Source organism: Equus quagga, unplaced genomic scaffold (assembly GCF_021613505.1).
Source record: "Equus quagga isolate Etosha38 unplaced genomic scaffold, UCLA_HA_Equagga_1.0 73442_RagTag, whole genome shotgun sequence".
Taxonomy (NCBI): domain Eukaryota; kingdom Metazoa; phylum Chordata; class Mammalia; order Perissodactyla; family Equidae; genus Equus; species Equus quagga.
Window position 1 is genome coordinate 13588587 of NW_025802777.1, and position 20229 is coordinate 13608815.

A 20229-nucleotide genomic window follows, 5' to 3' on the forward strand; every position below is an offset into this window, starting at 1 on the left:
TTTTGGCTTAGTAATTCCTAATGTCTTTTCACTTATTTGATATTCTTACAAAGATTTTAAAAAGTATTTTTTCCAGCCCTTTTAGTTTTATTAATAAGAGGGTTAGTATGAATAACCTATCTGTTATTACCATAGGTAAAAAATCTTCTCTCAGTTTTATTAGGCTTTAATTTAATTCAGCTTTTCTTCTTTTAGATCCGCTCGGCTTATTTTGAGTTAGTTTCTGCTTTGTGCCAGCGTATTCCACAGTTGATGAAAGATGAAGCATCCAAAGTGAGCCCATCAGTTCTACTCAGCATTGATGACAGTGACCCCATTGTATGCCCAGCTCTCTGGGAAGCTGTGCTTTATACACTTACAACTATTGAGGTAGGTAAGAGTGGTACATTTAGTACAGGGAATACTTGTCTTATTTTTATTCTGGAAATCATTTGAGAGAGAGCCTATCAGATTATAATACCTAAAACTTACTGAAAAATACTTTCTTGCAAATAAAATATTTAATAATTTTTTACAATTTCAGAGTTTTAGTTTTTAATGGTGGTGGTGAAAGATTTTAATCTCTTTAGGTAGAATACTTGATTTATTTTTGAGAGCCTGTATGTCTTCTCTCTTAATTGGGAAAAGTATGTTTATGATGTCTTGTTATTATTATAATGTTTTCTTTGGTTAGGACTGTTGGCTTCATGTAAATGCAAAAAAAAGTGTGTTTCCCAAGCTGTCAGCTGTGGTTCGTGAAGGTGGTCGGGGTCTGGCTACTGTCATATATCCTTACCTTCTGCCATTTATCAGCAAGCTCCCTCAGTCCATTACAGATCCAAAGTTGGATTTCTTCAAAAATTTCCTCACGTCTTTAATTGTAGGGTAAGGAGTTTACATTTTTGATCTTTAAAACAAAAGAGATTTTTCTTGTATTCATAAATGGGTAGAATGACCTACTCATTATTGTCTTATTTAAATTTCCCCAAATTGTTTTGCTGTTTATTAAACACTTTTGAAGTTTTCAGAGAATTTCAATTGGAATTCTTTTCTCAGGTGCTTTCTAGGCTTTAGTGGTAGTAGGCAGCAGAAAGTGAGATGAATATGGTAAGGCCCTTAGATGGAAATAGTCCATTTTTCAAATGAGCCCTTTCTTTGCATGTTGATAAGTACAAATACCCAAATGCAGAAAATGAAACAGTGGAGTTTTTAAAACTTCCATAAACTTATATATAATAGCTGTTTAAAGTCATACTTAAAAAATTATTTCAGTGTATTCATTGAACTTAATAAGTAAAAGATAGCTAGTTTTATTAATAATTAATGAATATTCCTTTTCACTGTACTATTATCTTTGGTTAAGTCCTCTCTTTCAAATTTGCAGGTGGATTGGTTCATTCATAAAAAATAAATATGTATTATCTTTTGTTAACACTTTTTCATAGTTCTGCAAGTTCATATTCTACTCGGGCTGTGTTTTGGTTGGTTGGTCTTAGTTTTAGCTCAAAAAATCGTCTTCTTTTGGTATGATGCCTTTCCCATGTCTTTATTTTGGTGTTTCTTCTGAGTTGCTTATTTTCTTTTTCATGAGAGACTAAGCCACAGTTATTTATTGTTTTTTAGGCTATCAACAGAGAGAATCAAAACCAGCTTTTCAGAGTGCTCAGCAGTAATATCTGCTTTTTTTGAATGCTTACGTTTTATAATGCAACAAAACTTAGGTGAGAAAGAGATTGAAGAGATGCTCGTCAATGATCAGGTATTTATAATGTAAAAACCATTAGTGTCTTTGCACACTGACAATAAAGAATCAAGTTCATTTCTGTCTTGTTGCCATTTTATCAATTAGCCTTCCTTATAAAGATTTCATTTCTGACTAGATAAATAACAGTTCTATACTGTCAGTTGCTATCGTAATACCATAATGCCTAAGTTCTAGTTAGTCTCTGGATTTACAAATTCTAACTGTTTTAGGGAGTTGCAATGCAAAACAGAATTTAGAAGATGCTATTTGTGTTTATTTAATTGTTTAAATTATGTAATAATCATGTTACTTCTAAAATATTCAAGTACATTTATCCTTTTGTGAACAGTTGTGCTTGGCTTTTAGAACCAGTGATGAGAGCAGGTTCTGGAATATAGTTCCTTATGGTATGAAATTAATTAATGAAATTATAGAAGCCCAGATCCTAATTGATGTCTCAGATAGTTAACTTCTCTTGTCTTTGTAATTTAAGAACAAAGGTTCTGAATTCTCTGGGTCCCGTATGACTTTCATATTAACTTAGAAAAAAGCTAGAAACTTGGATAAGTTCAGAAGATGCAGAGAAAGCTATATTATTTGTTAATGACCAATAATCTTGGTCAGTTATATCATGGAAAAGAAATAATTCAGGAGAATGCAGTGAAATCATTAAGCTCTTTCTATGATTTGAAAATGATCTTCAAGTTAACTCTTTTCAGCATTTTGGGAAAAATCCATGCTTTTCAGTAATTAAATACGAAATTTTATGATGTTTTACAAATACCTTGTGTACATATTATTTCTCCTGAAAACTGAACTTTTATAATTCTACTTCCTCTTTCAGTTGATTCCTTTTATTGATGCAGTTCTCAAAGACTCAAAATTGCAAGATGGGCAGCTCTTTAACCATTTAGCAGAAACTTTAAATTCCTGGGAAGCCAAAGCTGATATGGAAAAAGATGATAAGACGGTTCACAACTTGGAGAAAGTGCTACTAAATTTCTGGGAAAGACTGTCAGAGATCTGTGTGGAGAAAATCAATGAGCCAGAAGCTGATCTTAAGTCTGTTTTGGGTGTATCTAACCTATTACAGGTCCTCCAGAAGCCAAAGAGCTCCTTGAAGTCAAATAAAAAAAAAGTTAGTAAGGTTAGATTTGCTGATGAGATGCCTGAAAGTAATAAAGAGAATGAAAAATGTGTCTCCTCAGAAGGAGAGAACAGTGAAGGCTCTGAATTAGTGGCTGAACTGTCTCTCACACATAATTGTTCAGACGTTATATCCCCACTAAGGAAAAAACCTTTGGAAGACTTAGTCTGTAAGTTAGCAGAGATGAGTATTAATTATGTCAATGAACAAAAGTCAGAGCAGCATCTAAGGTTTCTTTCCACTCTGCTCAACTCCTTCTCTTCAACCCAAGTATTTAAAATGCTACTAGGTGATGAAAAACAGAGTGTTGTCAAAGCCAAACCTCCTGAAATAACCAAGCTTGCACAAAAAAATCCTGCGGTGCAGTTTTTATACCAGAAACTAATAGGTTGGCTAAATGAAGATCCAAAGAAGGATGCTGGTTTCTTGGTGGACATTTTGTACAGTGCCCTTCGTTGCTGTGACGATAATATGGAAAGAAAAGATGTCTTGGATGATCTAACCAAGGTATTAACTGTTGTATATCTTTTTAAACTGTAATGGTTGACACTGGCACACTCATTGTAGAAGAGTGGAACGAGACCTGCATGGGGCGTATTTTTGGATTGTTTCTTGACTATGAATGTCAGTTTAAAGCCCAGCAATATATTCTTGATTGTGATTGGGACGTGTGTGAGACTTCTGGGTAAGTGTGTTAACATGACAAAAGTTGATGATTAAAAATTGAGTTCTTTCAGTCCATACTTTTTACACCTGGACTGGCTAAAAAAGTTTTGGTTTTATAGTGGTTACATAGTTACATTTACTTGTAAAAAGTTTTACTATTTCCTCTAGCAGATTGTTTCTAACTCTTTTTTCCTCTTCCAGGTGGATCTCAATTGGAATTCTGTCCTTCAGGTCATTGAAAAGGTAGCTTAGGGATTTTTTTCTGTTTTTTTGTATTTATGGGTATAGAAAAACCAAAATTACAGTCATACTCACACTCTGGTATGTGGTCAGGTGTTTATGTTAGAAAACTTCCTTATTACTATAACTTTATTCTCATAATTTGGGAAGACCTTGGTGTTTGCCTTTCTATAGTATTGTTTTTCTGGTTAGGAATATCAGGGAAAATGGACAGGCTCTGGAAAAATCAGTGTTTCTTCCCTGGCGGGTAACAAAGGGAGAGCTAAAAATACATTTTATTATCTTTAAAACTAAAGCTACAGGTTTCTGTTCTTTTCCTAGTTTTTCTTCTATAGACATGGATTGAATGGTTCTAGCTTTAGCTAGAACACCTCAGGAAAGTTTGTCCTACTCTGGAATACTATACAGGCAAATTAAAATCTTCTAGCCTTTGTCTGATTGCCACTTAACTATATAAGGAAATTAGTGATAAGAATAACGAAAAGAAATCAAGGAACATAAATAATTTAGAAATTTTAAAAAATGCCTTAAGTATTCTTTGCTTATGAAGATGTAAATGATGTAACTGACACTTTTCCAACCATAGAAATGTTATGGCTAGCTACCTAAAATTCTTTTTTTTTTAAACATTTTTGTGATTATTTTTTAATTTTACATAGGTAACTCTTTAATGTGAAAGTTTCTTTTTTTTCTATCTTTTAAAATTATGGTAAAAAAATGCATTAACATAAAATTTGCCATCTTAACCATTTCTAACTGTAGAGTTCAGTAGTGTTAGGTATATTCACCTTATTGTGCTACCAATCTCCAGAAGTTTTTCTTCCTGCAAAACTGAAACTCTTTACCCATTAAATAACAACTGCCTGTTTCCCCAATAGTTTATTTTTACAAAATAAATACAGACTACTAATTTACTATTTTTCAAAGAGAAATATTATTCATTAGGCACACAATTTGCATTAGTTTATCTAGTACCTTCTCTCCCTGTAGGCTGACTTTGTGAAAAGTCAAATTATCAGAAAGCTTCTTGAGAAGTCTAGAACCAGAGCAAAGGCAATTAATAATTTGATAAGAGAAGACTGATATATCCATTTCCACCTTAGGAATGTCCCTGCTGGGTAGTTCAGATACGCCTGTTTGGAGGACTGTCCTCGTCCTGGGCAGTGTTTGGAAGTTCATAGCTGGTGTTTGCCCCCTGTGCTTCCATGACTAACTAGCCTCCTCACCCGCTTAAAGCTGATCAGATTTTGTAAATATGTTAAAACATCGAGGAGTTGAAAATGATGTCTTGATAACCTGAGAGACATTTTATTCAGAAGTTTGTTCTCTGGATTCTGTAGCATTCTATAAAATAGTTTGGTTTGGGGCCAGCCCCATGGCTGAGAGGTTAAGTTCACGCACTCTGCTTCGGCGGCTTAGGGTTTCACCAGTTTGGATCCTGGGCGCAGACCTAGCACCACTCATCAGGCTATGCTGAGGCAGCGTCCCACATGCTACCACTGGAAGGACCTACAACTGAAATATACAACTATGTATGGGGGGCTTTGAGGAGAAGGAAAAAAATAAATAAAAATAAGAAAAAACCTTTTAAAAAAATAATTTGGTTTATTTGGTAAACTACATTAGCAAAGCCAAATTATAGCCATCTAAATTCTAGTTTTTCTTGTCTTTATGCAACCTCATACTTTTTGAACAGAGTCCCTAAGTCAGCTTCTTTAAAAACAAACCCGAATTTTGTAACCAGAAAAGCACCTTAGGGATTTTCTAGGTTAATCTTCATTTTTCAAATTAGGAAATAGGCCCAGTTTGGTTAAGAGATTTGTCCAAGGTCATAAAACCAGAATAGTGGTAAAGCTTGGGCTAAAATAAAAGCTCTGGTTACTAACAGTTTTTTAAATAAAAGGATAATGATTTTTCAGGCACTACCCAATCCACACTTGGATTTTTTTTTTCCAGATTGCTTTGAAATGAACCAAGTTGCAAATTCCTTTCTTCTCAGCCCTTAAAGCAAAAGAAGCTCTGGGAACATGGATGAACATACTTTTGGGGGTGGATTTACAAGTTTTTTTCTTGCTTCCCTCCCCCATGAAAATAAATCAGTTACTCTCAGATGTCTGGCTCCAGTAACTATTTCAGAGAATTTGGAGAAGTAATAATAAGTCCCATTGTTCATATTGAAGTGATTTACCACTAGTAAATAGTAACTGTTCTTTAATTTTAGCAAATTAATGAACAAAAATTTAATATCTATAGAGCATTTTTAAATCTGTCTTCAAAGTCCATCCATTCATTATTCATTGAACATATCTGCAGTGTTGATAGCAGGTATCAAAGAAGTTTTAAGACAGTCTCTGCTCTCAAGGAACTTACAATCTCATTGGAAACAAGACATACACAGATGAAACATTATAAATAATAATACAATTCAGTAAGTGCTTTAGAAATTCGAAGAAAAACAGTGATGAGTGTGGGCTGAAGTAGTTGGGGATACTTCGTAAACAGGTGGGCTTTGTACTGATTATCAAAGAATGGATGGGATTTTGATAAGTAAAGAAGAGGGAGAGTATTTATGGTTGGGAAGATGGCATGAGCAAAGTGTGGAAGTGTATGTCAGTAAGGCTTAGTGGGGAACAGGGAGGATACCAGCCTTCTTAAAACCTTAGGTGGAGGAGTGGGGGGTAGTGTTGGGGTCATGATGATGAAGGGAGGTAATATGGTATAAGTAATATTTTAGGCAGATATACTTTTTGATCTTGCTTCTAATATTTGTTTTAATTTTATGGTTTTAGGCATGTTCTAGTTCAGATAAACATGCTTTAGTAACTCCTTGGCTAAAAGGAGATATCCTTGGAGAGGAATTGGTAACCTTGGCAGAGCATCTGTGTAATAAGCACTTGGAATCCAAAGGATCTTCTGAATCTTACTTCTCAGAAAGATGGACTCTTCTAAGCTTGGTATTATCCCAACATGTTAAAGATGGTAGGCAAAAACGGGGCTTTTGTTTTTGAGTAGGGAATATTCCTTTCACTTTTTGGGATGATTCCATGCTGCTCATTTTGCATATTATTGGTTGAGAATAACAAGACTTAGTTTATTCAAATGTCTTAATTTTGTAAGCACCCTAAATGTTTATTAATCTTTGCAGAATGACTTGGAAGGCATTTAATATTTTTAGTTTTATATTCTAAACGTTTTACGTTTAGTGAAGCTGTTCCCTCTAATTTTGTAGAACGTTGCCTTTGTACTTAATTTAAAACTGCTTTTTTCTATGAGTGCCTTTATATGTGAGAGAACAAATTGATTTGTTGGTATAGTTTTCTTTTGTCTAATACATAAACATTTTTTTTAAACACATGGAAAGACTCAAGTGGTTGTTAACCCAAAGTAAGGTATTCAGCAATGCACTGTTAATATTTTTTATTTTTTGTCTGTGTGAACTTTTTTTCTCTAGATTACTTGATTGGAGAAGTATATGTTGAAAGAATTATTGTTAAACTTCATGAAACTTTATCCAAAACAGAGACATTGACAGAAGCTGAAAATAATGACTCATCAGTGTCTTTTATCTGTGATGTGGCCTATAACTATTTCAGCTCAGCAAAAGGATGCTTGCTAATGCCATCATCTGAAGATTTATTATTAACTCTCTTTCAGTTATGTGCTCAGAGCAAAGAAAAAACACATTTGCCAGGTAATAGCCTACTGCTCAAATGTTTTGTTGGGAGTCTCCGGCTCTGACCTGCATAGTGTAAGTGCCCAGGTTTTATTAATTGAATCATAATGTGTTTTGAAAGTTGAAAGCATTTTGAGTAAAAGCCTACAAATCTTAAATACTTTCAGCTTTAGAAGTCAAGTTAAAGATGTACGTAGACATTATGTCTAAAGTTCTTACTTCATATTAAAGAAACAGTTTTGGAAGAGACCATGATAGATGAGTTAGAATCTTACCCTCTTCACTCAGTAGCTCTGGCATTTGCTTAATTTCTTGATGCCTCACTTTCTGCATTCATAAAGGGGGATATTAATATCTCCTCTTATAGTTAAAAATGTTCAGTCTTGGTGTATATCAAAATGAAATTTTGATTGGCTGTTTAAGGACTATATGCTTGCATTATATGTTAATTCAGACTCATTTATGAAAGCAATATAAAAAATACTATTGATAAGAGAGCCTTCCTCCCCATCACTTTCTTTAACACTAACTACTGTATTTGGAAAAGATATAATATTTTTCACATCTCCAAAAGGACAACTCTCTTGTAAGTTCAGAGCAGGAAAAAAGCTAACTTTAAAATCTTACCAGTTTTACATTTATATGGCATGAGCTAGCTTGTATTATTGCATATTTATGACATAGTTATTTTGTTTTGGCAATTGAATAGTAATTTTATGTTTTCTTTTTCTAGTGGTACCTTAAAAATCTCAGATCTGCAATGAGTTCTTTCATTTTGTACTAATTATAGTTGTTTCAGAGGGGTTACAAATTACTGTTGACATCTTGATTTTAGACTTTCTTATCTGTAAACTGAAAAATACTTGGCTCTCGGGTGTGAATTTATTGGTCCATCAAACTGGCAGTATATATAAACAGAGTACCTTCCTACATTTGTCTGCTCTGTGGCTGAAGAACCAAGTTCAATCTTCATCTTTAGATATCAAAAGGTAAGCTTTTTATGCTCAGTTGCACGGTATCTCTTTAAGATTTGATCACTGTCGTGAAATAAGATTCCATGATTAGTGTGAGTGCCTATGAAAAATGACTTGTTACATAAGAAATCTACCAATTCTAAGAGAAGATCCAAACAGATTTTTCTGAAAGGATTTTGTTTTAATCATCCACTTAGACTCGCTTAATTGAAGAATGTCTTGTTATAGCATATCTGCTAGACTCCTAATTTATGGTCAGTGATGTGATGGTGGCGCTACCTTGTGTCTTAGGCTGATGTGGATTGTCAGTGTAACCTCTCATGGCCACCACACATAGTGATTGTATTTTCTGGGGTTCTGGTAACCACTGTTTTAAAGTGTGGAATGGAAAATATATTTCATATCTCATACCTAAATCCATATGTAAAAGTGAAAAGTAGAAGAATGCATCCAGGGGCTATTTGGATTGGGCCAAATCTTTTTCTGGTCATCCTGTTATTTTCATGGAATAAGGTAACTATATTTGAGAAATATCTGATCGGAAATAGGTCAGGTTCCCTTCATTCTGAGATAGAAGCAGCACTCAGTTTCAAATCATAAATGTTGGATTAAATCCCCAATTTGACTGTGTGAATGTTGGTGGGGTGAGTAGAGGGGTCACTTTATTTTTATTTGTCTTTTTGTTCAGGTAAGCTATTAACTGTTCACAGTATTTAATGTGTACCAAGGTCTTCAAGTTAGTCATAGCATAACTACAACAGTTATGTTTTCGCATTATTTTCAGTCTTCAAGTCCTCTTGTCTACTGTTGATGACTTGCTAAATGCACTTGTGGAGAGTGAAGATACCTATCTTGTGGGAGTTTATATTGGAAGTGTAATGCCAAACAACAGTGAGTGGGAAAAGATGAGACAGTCTCTTCCTATACAGGTATGTTTGAGATTAGAGAGTGCTTATCTCATTCTGAAGTTTGGATTGAATGCAAGGTTAAATGTTTTAATTTTATTCTGGGGAAGAAAAAAAAGGTAAATGAAGTCAGTATCATTTTATTCTGGGGAAGGGAAAAAGATAAATGAAATGAGTATCTTTTGTTTTATTCTGGGGAAGAAATGAAATGAAATTAGTATCTTACTTTGCCTCTTTGTCTCTGAATGCCCATGTATTGGATGTTTGCTGTTTGCAAGACAGCAGTTGCCACTGGCAGTTGGCATGGTACAAGGTGAATAAGACCAAGTTCTGTCCTGAAGGAGTCTTAAGAAAATACACATGTTGATAATTTCCTTTAGTAGAAACCAAACTTCTAGGCTTCTGTGGTTTGACTAATAAACTAGTAACAACTTCATTTTTGATGTTACTCTAGTAACATTTTGAAGATAATCTAATAACTTCATTTTTATACAGTCTTAATTGCATAGGTAGTAAATAATTTAGAATATCTAATGCGTTTGTGTATAATTTAATGTATTCTTTTTACAGTGGTTGCATAGACCTCTTTTAGAAGGAAGATTGAGTTTGAATTATGAGTGTTTCAAAACAGATTTTAAAGAACAAGATACAAAGAAACTTCCCAGCCATTTGTGTACTTCAGCATTATTGAGCAAAATGATATTAGTTGCCCTGAAAAAGGAAATAGTCCTAGAAAATAATGAGCTAGAGAAAATAAGTAAGTATATATGAGCATTCAGATATAATATAAATATAAATTTTGAAATAATTTTAATTCTGAAATAATTTTGTACACTGCAATTTAAATCTTTAAAGAATCAAAGATCTTCGGCTCCTGTTAACTATTTTAGTGATGAGAAACTTGAGGTTACTTAAGTGCTGAGTGTTAAATTGCAAATCAGGTGGAAACAGATTGAAATCTTGCTGTAATCTTGTTAGCTGTAGAGCAGAATTTGGTATAAGATCAATATTGGCATGACATCAATATAAGCAGATCCTATGGCACGTAACCCTAAAGAAAATGATTGAGTCTGGTGTTTCATCAAGGATTCTGAATTTTCAGTTAAGTTTTGAACCACTACACCTTGTACTCATAGGGCTATAGTATTTTTCCTGGCAAGTGGAGGTTGAGATGTTGAATCTCAAGAAGATTTAGGATTTCTGAGAATTCCTCCGTTTCAGGAAATAGTGTAGAATTGTAAGTAGCAGGGTGACCTGTACAAAATGGTATTAAAGGTAGAGGATTTGTATAATTCCTGTGTCAGTCTTGTTTGTAACACGTCAGCTGTAACACAGTCACTAGTAGAGGACAAGATATGCCCTGTGGAAGAGAGCTGGAACACCTCTTTTGGTTAGCCAGCTCCATAAGCAGTTAAGAGCAAGGACATTAGCCTACAGTTTACATTGCTCACAGAGTGACTCTGTCCAGAAACAAAACTGGAAATTAGAGTAATATTTTTTGTAATTATTTTTGTTATTTGTGTTACTAATTACACACTGACAACATTATGTATTTAATCTTATCACAACCCTATGGGTTAGATATTATTATTGTTGTTTATCTTATCTTGACTTGATTAGAGTTATTTAGCTTGTAAGGGATAGGATTAGATTTTGAACCAGGTCTCAAGTTTTCTGACTCCAAAATCCATACATGGCTTTATGAAAGAGAGGTATGGCTAATTATGTATTAAAAACCTATGATATGCCAGGTTTTGTGACAGATGTTGGTTATTTAATTCTCATAACAGTCTCGAGAGGTGGATTGTAGTATCCTAGTTGATAACTAAGTATACAGCTCATTTGCATCCAGACCAGACTGTCACCGAGACCCTGTTTACTGTATCATGCTGTCTCCCATTTCTTAACACATTGGCTTGAACTTCTCATCTCACCTCTTGGGTCCGTTGTTTGTTTATCCTGTATGCAACTTACCACTTGTGGCAAAAATAGTAGGAAGATTCCTCTAGTATCTCTGGTAACGTAGGTCCCTGTCACATTCTTAACTAATCAGAAAAGGGACCAAGTAAGATTTGGGAGAAGAGTGGTATTTTATCAGAAAAATTTTCTCAGTTTGCACTATCATTGAACGTCTCAAAGCAGATTTGAAATCGGTTAATAGATATTTTGAGATTAGTGGGCATAGCAGTGTTAGAAAATGGGGCATAGCCGTGCAAATGATGGAAAGGTCTATTCACACACACACTTGATAACATGTTGTCCTTTCTGTTAGTTGCAGAACTGCTGTATTCACTGCAGTGGTGTGAAGAATTAGACAATCCACCTATTTTTCTAACTGGATTTTGTGAAATGCTTCAAAAAATGAATATTACGTATGATAACTTATGTGGTCTTGGTAATACTTCTGGCCTTTTGCAGCTGTTATTTAACAGGTGAGAATCCTTTCAATTTCCATTTTTTTAGTGACTGTTTTACTAGTTTATGGCTTTGTTTCAGTAAAATGTAAGCCCACTTCATGCTCATCTTTCAATCAGAGGGTTTGATCTAAATTAATCCCAATTGTTAATGATAAATACTTTGTGGAAACTAAGTACTTGATTTACTCTTCTGGGGAGATATTTGGACTTTGCCTGTGTTATTAAATCCATAAATTCATTCAAGGGACAGATGTTGATGAAAGAAATAGAAACCTGTAGAAGTTGTTTTAATTTGTCATCTGTGAGCCATCCTCTCACTACTCTCAAATTTAAGCTTTTACCTAGCTTGTTGTTACAGGTGTGTCTTAATATTATAACCACAAAACTCTCCCCCAAGATGAGGAAGTCAGTAGGGAAACAGAGTCATAGAGGTTATAGCAGTTAGAAGTCAACTTGTTAAAATTACTGTGTTGCACTGCATTCTCTTTAAGAGTTTTTCACTTGCCGATAGTATTTTGAGTATGCTTTGCAGTATCAGAGGCCCCAGGCTGAACAGGTCTTCCTCTTCAGTTCTACTCCACGTGCTCAAAACTCAGAACTTTCTTCAGCAGATGTCAATACCTCTTTGGTTCCTCAATTTAAACCAGCCCAGGTGTCCTCTGGGATATGTCCTTTTCCCAGCTGTAGCCCCAGGTCCTCAATCCTAATTTTTAAAGTCATCTCCGCTATTGCGACTTGAGGGCCTTTGGGATTGTCTGGGGGTGAGAGTTCAGTACCAGTTGTGAAAAAGTTTCAGAAGCCTAAGCTCCCAGTCCTTTTGATAATGACAGTTGTTTCAGTGCAAAAGTCGTTTGTGAACTGATACCCTCAGAAGGTGATTTATTTACTTCTGTAGAAGGAATCCAGGTAAACAGTTACCTTACAATCGTAAGTACATTTTCAAAATGGAATTTTTTTTCCCTTTTTTAGGTCCAGGGAAAATGGCACCCTATGGTCTCTTATTATTGCTAAGTTGATTCTTTCCCGAAGCGTTTCATCTGATGAAGTAAAACGGCATTATAGGAGAAAAGAATGGTATTCTTATTTAAAATGTTTTTATTTTGTAATTTATTGTAATTGGTCACCTTGGCAACCCCCAACTAACAAAAAATTTCTAATAAATGAAGAAAACAGCGTTTAGGAAATGAAGAAATTAGATTAAAGGAAATGAGAATTAAAGACTTTAAAACAATTTCAGTTGTTTTAAGTTTGGGACACACCTTTTATAATAAGCACTTTTGACTTTATAACATTTTGTTTTGGAATTTTATACTTGTTTTAAACAATTAGCATTTCATAGACACATTCTTTTTTCCCCTGAAATCTTTTTGGTAGAAATCTTTTTTTTTCGCCCTCCCTAACATCCTTCTTCCATCACTTTATTTGCTATGGAAGTGATAGGAAAAGTTACTTACTTTTCTCTTAAATAAGGATCATCCCTTTGAAGTATATTCTAGAAATGCAATAAATGTGTTCTTAAGACAAAGAAATAGATTATGGGATTGGACATCCTAGAGATCTACTAGAATTGATCGTACTAGAGAAGCTGGGCATTCAAATTAAACACTTAGCTGAAATTTACCGAGAGGCATTTTGAACTTACTTATTTACCAAGAAGAATTGTGAAGTGATGATATGTGTATGTTCTCATACAGTAGAACTGTAAACTAAATTTCGATTATTTTAGTCTTATTTACAAATTTTTAAAACATTATTTTGAGGTAATTATAGATTCATATGCAATTATAAGAAATAATACAAAGAGATTCCATATATCCTTCATTCACTTTCCTCTGGTGGTACCATTTTGCGTAACTTTGGTACAGTTTCACAACCAAGAAAATGGCATTGATACAATCCAACGACCAAGTTTACATGCACTCATTTGTGTGTGTGTTCTGTGTAGATCACATGTGTGACCACCACCACCACAGTCTAAGCTACAGGATAGAGGATGTCTTGTGTTACCCTGTTATAGCTACAGCCACCTCCCTTCCTCCCATTCTCCTCATCTCTGGCAACTAGTAATCTGTTCTCCCTCCATATACTTATATCATTTAGGAATGTTATATAAATGGAATCGTACAGCATATGACCTTTTGATATTGTTTTTTTTATTCAGCATAATTAAATTTTTTTCTGATTATAAAAATAATAGAGAATTAAAGAACTATTAGAAATAATTACTAATGAGATGGATATATACTTGACATACAAAAAGCAATAACTTTCTTATTTACTAGTAATAATCAATTAAAAAATGGCATAGGAAAAAAGAGATTCTATTCACAATGACAACAAAACTGTAAATACCTAGAAATAAATATAACACAAAATTATAATTATAAAAGTTTAGTAAAGATCACAAAAGGTGGGAAGATAATTGTAAAATGGTTGTATGAATCGATAATTTCAATGCAATCTCAGTCAAAATTTTAGCAACTTTTTTTGAGAAACTGTTTTTGTTTTAATCATCATATGCATTTGAAGGAAAAAATGCTCGAAAATAGCTGGGAGATTTCTGAAAGAGAAAATTGAAAAGGACTTGCTTTGCCAATACAGTAATTAAGCAGTATGAAATTGGTGAGTAGACAACCAGTAGATCAGATACAGAGTCCAGAAACTAATCCACACATATATGAGATTTTAGTTTTTGATACAGGTGGCCTTTCAAATCAGTGAGGTGAGTCAGTAATAAATGATATTAGAAAATTGGATATGTGTTTGAAAAAAATAGCAAGACCACTCCTTTACATTATACATAAAAATAAAGTTGAGATGAAAACTAATTATAAAGAACAGAGCTATAAAAGTATTACGGGAGAAGAAGAGAGCTTGTATCGTCTTGGCATGGGGAAGATCTTAAGCAAAGCGCAAAACCCAGAATCCTTAAAAGAAATGATAGATATTTCATTTTGTAAAAATGGAAACTTCTAGCAACTTAGGTGCCCATCAGCAGATGATTGGATAAACAAAAATGTGGTATATAATACAATGGAATATTATTCAGACTTGGAAAGAAATTCTGTCGTGCTTCAATGTGGATGAGCCTTGAGGACATTGCTAAGTGAAATAAACCAGTTACCAAAAGACAAATACATTATGATTCTTCTTATATGAGGTACCTAGAACAGTCAAATTCATAGAGATAGAAAATAGAATGGTGGGTTGCCAGGAGCTGAGGGGAGAGGACATGGGGAGTTCTTGTTTAATGGGTAGAGTTTCAGTTTTGTGAGATGAAAAGAGTCCTGGAAATTGGCTGCAAAATAATGTGATTGTACTTAACAATACTGAACTGTACACTTAAAAATAGTTAATGTGGTAAATTTTATTACATATATTTTACCACAATTAAAAACTTTTTAAAAAAGAAAGAAGACTTTTGTATGACAAAAGTACAATAAACAAAGGTTAAAGGACAGGTGACGAAGTGGGAGAAAACATTTGCAAATTAACAAAGAATTAATATCCATGATATATAAATAGCTACTATTAATTAGTAAAACTATTCAAATTGAAAAATGTGTCAAGGACTTGAACAGGTAATTCATAGATAAAATGTAGTCCCCCCTTATTTGTAGGGGATACATTCCAAGACCCCTAGAGAATGCCTGAAACCATGGATAGTACTGAACCCCATATATACTATGTTTTTTCCTATACATACATACCTGTGATAAAGTTTAATTTATAAACTATGCACAGTATGAGATTAACAACAACTAATAATACAATAGAACAATTATAATGATATACTTAATAAAAGTTACCATAGATCACAGCAACCTCAGCATATAATTTTTTTCCCTTTCCTTATTAAGTCGAGAACTTTAAACTTTTCACTTAAAGGAAGGGTTATATGGCTTCTCTTTGGCATATCCAAATTGCCAGCATCACTACTCTTGTGCTTTGGAGCCATTATTAAGAAAAATAAGGGTTACGTGCACACAAGCACTGCAATACTGTGACAGTCGATCTGATAACAGAGACGGCTACTAAGTGACTACTGGTGACCCATTGTGGATACACTGGACAAAGGGATGATTCATGTCCAGGGTGGGATGGAGCTGAATGGCATAAAATTTCATCATGCTATTCAGAACAGCACACAATTTAAAATTTATGAATTGTTCATTTCTGGAATTTTCCATCTTTTTCCATTTTTCCATGGATGGAATTTTTCCATCCATATTTTCAGACCAGAACTGACTGGGTGATTGGAACCACAGAAAGTGAAACCATGGATCAGGGGGAGCTACTGTAATTTATTTATGAAATATGAAATATGAAAGGATATGCCTTACTAATATTAATGACAAATAAAAATGAAAAGAAACACATTTTGTTTTTTTGCTGAGGAAGATTTGCCCTGAGCTAACTAACATCTGTTGCTAATCTTCTTTTTTTTGCTTGAGGACACTTAGCCCTGAGCTACCATCTATGCCAGTCTTTCTCTATTTTGTATGTGAGTCGCTGTCACAGCATGGCTGACAGGTGGTGTAGGTCTGCACCTGTGATCCGAACCCGTAAACCTGGGCTGCTGAAGCAGAATGCATTGAACTTAACCACTACACCATGGGGCTGGCCCCCAAAAGAAGCACATTTTGTGCGCCACGTTGCCAGGAATTAAAAAGATTCATTAAATGTTCAACAAAACAGTCACACTTCTACACTTTTGGTGAGAGTGTAAATTGATTACACTTTTTGGAAAGCAATTTGAAATTACCAAAATATGATACATTCACATCCTTTGATCTTGCAATTCTACCTGTAGGAATCTAACCTAAAGAGGTATTTGCACATATTCAGAATGCTATCTGCCCAAGGACATTTATTGCATCATTACTTGTAAGAGCAAAAATTGGGTGAAAATCCCTAAATGTTCACTAATAGGAAAATAGTTAAATTATGATAGTGTGGGATATTTTTGTTTTTTAAGAAATTTACTTATGTAGCTTTAAAACAAGAATAATTTATATCCATATGTTCTGACATGGAAAGATCTACAAAGTGTATGAATGGCAAATAATTCAACAGTATGTTTAGTGTGATCTCATTATGTAAATAAAACCCAACTATATATATGCACAAATATGAATTATCAGTTCATAGAAAGGACACGCAACTAGTACAGTTTAAATTGAATCATTTGACTCTTAGAGCATGATCATGTATTGTCTGTATAATTTTAAAATTATACATAGGGGAAAAATTATATATGCTTATATTAAAAATTAGAAACATAAAAAACAAGAAAGCAGCAGCAAAAAATAATTATCCACAATTTCATCATTCAGAATCAGCAAATGTCAATCTCTTTTCATAGTTTCTTTTATTTTTTTTCTGTACAATTATTTTATATAGTGGAATTATTAGTCTTTTTGAATAGTCTGAATAAGAGGAATTTTCTGAAATAACTGCATATTTAGGATAAATATAATTCATACTTTTTCTTTAAACAGTTTTTTTCCACTAACAGAAGGTAATATGCATACCATTCAAAGTCTCTGTCCGTTTTTGTCAAAAGAAGACAAGAAAGAATTCATTGCTCAATGTATACCTGCCCTTTTGGCCTGGACTAAGGAAGATCTTTGCAGTACTAATGGTTAGTTGCTTGATAATAAATATTTCATTAATTATTGCTTAAGATAAAAGAAGTGTTTCTTAATATCTAAACCCAGCCTAGCAGAGATAAATTGAATTATAACTGATTTATTCCTAGTTTATATTTTTGCTACATAACAAATTGAGAGTCAATAGCATGAGTGTCATTGGAGAGTGGGTATTATCATTTTGCAGTACAGAAATGCTACAGCCTTAAGGGAAGATTTACAATCACAAGTACCCTCTAATCATTTCTTTTCCTTCTATAGCTTTTTTAGCTGTGCCTCATTTCTCCCTCGTCAACCAATGGTTGAACATATAAAGGCAAAAGAGGGAATACCTTTTGTTATATTTTAAACTTTTTGGATACTCTGCACTCTATTACTTCATTTGTTTATAACTTAATAAACACTTATGGAGTGCTGGCTATGTTCCTTTTGTAGAGAAAACAGACATAAAGTTATATTATGTGATAACTGATGTAGCAAAAAGATGTCCTATGTGTGAAAGTGACAGAAAAGGAGTTGTCCACTCTGCTTTGAGGTGTCAATGGCAATTTCACAAAGAGAAACATTTCAACTGAGTGATGAAGGATAGTTTTGATATGAACATAGTTGGGGAAGAGCAGTGCAGGTACACAAAAACGTAAGAGTGTAGATGGTTCAGTTTGGCAATTAAGGTAGAAGGTTGGGAACAAAGGGTGTTAGGATACACAAGAAGATGGATTTTGAGAACTGGCCAGGCACACATCATAAATGCCTGATTTTGTAGGTTAAGGAGTTTAGACTTTAAACGGTAAGCAGAAAGGAGCTATTGGCCCACATTAAGTAGGAGAGTAGTAAGACTATCACATTTACGTTAGAAAGATTGTTTAGACAGCTGTCTGATGGGTGGGTGTGAGAGAGAGAGAATGGGGGTAGAAGACCAGATAGGAAGCTATTAGAATAGTCCTAATGAGAGAGAAAGAGAGCTTAAATCAAGGCATAGATGGAACAGAGGACATGGAAATGAAAGAGATTAAGGAAATAGAATTGATGGGGCTCTGTGTTTGTATTTCTGGATAGGGTAGATGAAAGTACCATTAGATCTTATAGAAAACCCTATGGCAGACTTGAGGATTGGGAGGAGGATGGGTAAGAAGTATACAGGGATCTGATGTTAAGTTTTAGACACATTAGGTTAAGGTGGCTATGGAATACATATTCAAATGGAGATTTTTGGTAAGCAATAGGCTGTTGACTGGATGGGAATACTACTTTTGAAGTCCACATCATGTAGGTGGTAGTAGTATAATCTATAAATGAGGATGAGCTTATCTAGGGAGAGTGAATGGAATACCAAGGGAACACCAGTACATAGGTTTAAGGGGTATGTGGGTGAAGGGAGACTTGAGAATAAGGACTAAAGATAAAGAAAAGAGCAGAGGAGGAATTTTAGGTAATATTCATCACCTGTGTTAAATGCCACAGAAAGTTAAATAAAATTAGGGACTGAAAAGTGTCCATTGACTTTGGTGTTGTTGGAATGAATAGTGGTGAGAAAATTGAGGCAGATAGTCTGTTCTAGGTGTTTGGTGAAAAGGAATATAGAAAGAGGGTGAAAGCTGGAGATGAATACAAGGTCAGAGTTTGGGAAATATATGTTGTGAGGAGAAGGGGGAATAGAAGATAGAGACAGGAAAGAATAGATGATAGTTCCAAGTGAGAAGATGGGAGCGGAGGGCACATAGGCTGGGATCTAAAGCATAGTTACAAGATAGGACCCTTATGTAGGTGGAGTGACTGTCTTCTGAGACCTGGAAAGGGGAAATGGAGGATGGATGTAGGTGTGGATGTGGAGGGGGTTGGGAACTTCGTGTGTTCTTAATAAGCGCCATGTCTCTTCAGGCTAGGTCAGTGAATGAGTGGAAGCTGGATTGTAGATTTTAAGAATGGTAGTGAAAATTTGAAATAGCAGAAGAATAAGATGCCCATCAAAACATTAATCAGAAAGAATTGCCACATGGCACCAAGGGCCAACCAATATCACAAATTTTCATGGCATTAAGCTTTATGGTTGAATTCACCTACGGAGATAGACTGTGGGATTAGGTTAGGATTTGCTGTTGCGGGATGGGGATGCAGTTGAACTGACTGTACATAGAGGAAAGGAGTGTCTAAAGGGAATGTAGGTGATTTCTCTAACTCGTTATAACTGAAGGATGGCAGAAAGGAAGAAGGGGCAGGAGATAGGGCTGCGGTGTCACACAGCTGTGTGCTGCTCACCCAGACCAGAAAGACCAGAAGGTGCACAGCTGTGCGGAACCCCAACAGAAGGAGGATTGTGTTTTAGATTTGACAGTCAATTTTATTCTTCCAGCCAAAGTGATGAAACAGAATTAGCTAACAAATACTTTTTAGTTGTTAGAAAATCAGTTATTTCTGATTACATTTGAGCCTCTTCTGTTTGCAAGGAAGGTTGAATACACTATACATTTTTTTTTTCTTTCTTTCTTCCTTGGTTCCCTTTTGCCTACAGGATGAAAACCTAAGTCCTTAGTTTGGCCTGTTAGACGTTTTACCGTCTTACTGCAACTGATCTCTTGAGTTTTACCTCTTTTGCTTCCACCCTGGACCCTGGCGATGCTACAGTCTCATGATTTTTGAATAGTCTATGCTTTTTACAACTTGGTGCCTTAGCGCTCCATGGAGTGCTCCTTTGCTAGTCTTGTAGACTCTTACTTATCTTTTGACGAATCCTGGTTCAAACACTAATTTTGGGAAGCCTTTTTTGCCTCAATCTAGATGGAGATAGTTGTTTCCTGTTTTGGGCTCCCAATCTTTGTCCATATGATATTCTAAT

At 34.6% G+C, this 20229-nt stretch overlaps 1 protein-coding gene across 1 annotated transcript in view; it reads left to right on the forward strand.

The window, feature by feature from the left end:
* Positions 1–20229, forward strand: part of LOC124234294 (E3 ubiquitin-protein ligase listerin) — a 53849-nt gene that overhangs the window by 17285 nt on the left and 16335 nt on the right. The window contains exons 7-19 of the mRNA XM_046651584.1: positions 196–369; positions 674–864; positions 1603–1738; positions 2568–3377; positions 3738–3779; positions 6566–6755; positions 7228–7467; positions 8285–8438; positions 9208–9352; positions 9899–10085; positions 11601–11760; positions 12715–12819; positions 17247–17389. Of these exons, the coding sequence (XP_046507540.1) occupies positions 196–369; positions 674–864; positions 1603–1738; positions 2568–3377; positions 3738–3779; positions 6566–6755; positions 7228–7467; positions 8285–8438; positions 9208–9352; positions 9899–10085; positions 11601–11760; positions 12715–12819; positions 17247–17389 (2677 nt within the window). The remainder of the gene's footprint in view (positions 1–195; positions 370–673; positions 865–1602; positions 1739–2567; positions 3378–3737; positions 3780–6565; positions 6756–7227; positions 7468–8284; positions 8439–9207; positions 9353–9898; positions 10086–11600; positions 11761–12714; positions 12820–17246; positions 17390–20229) is intronic.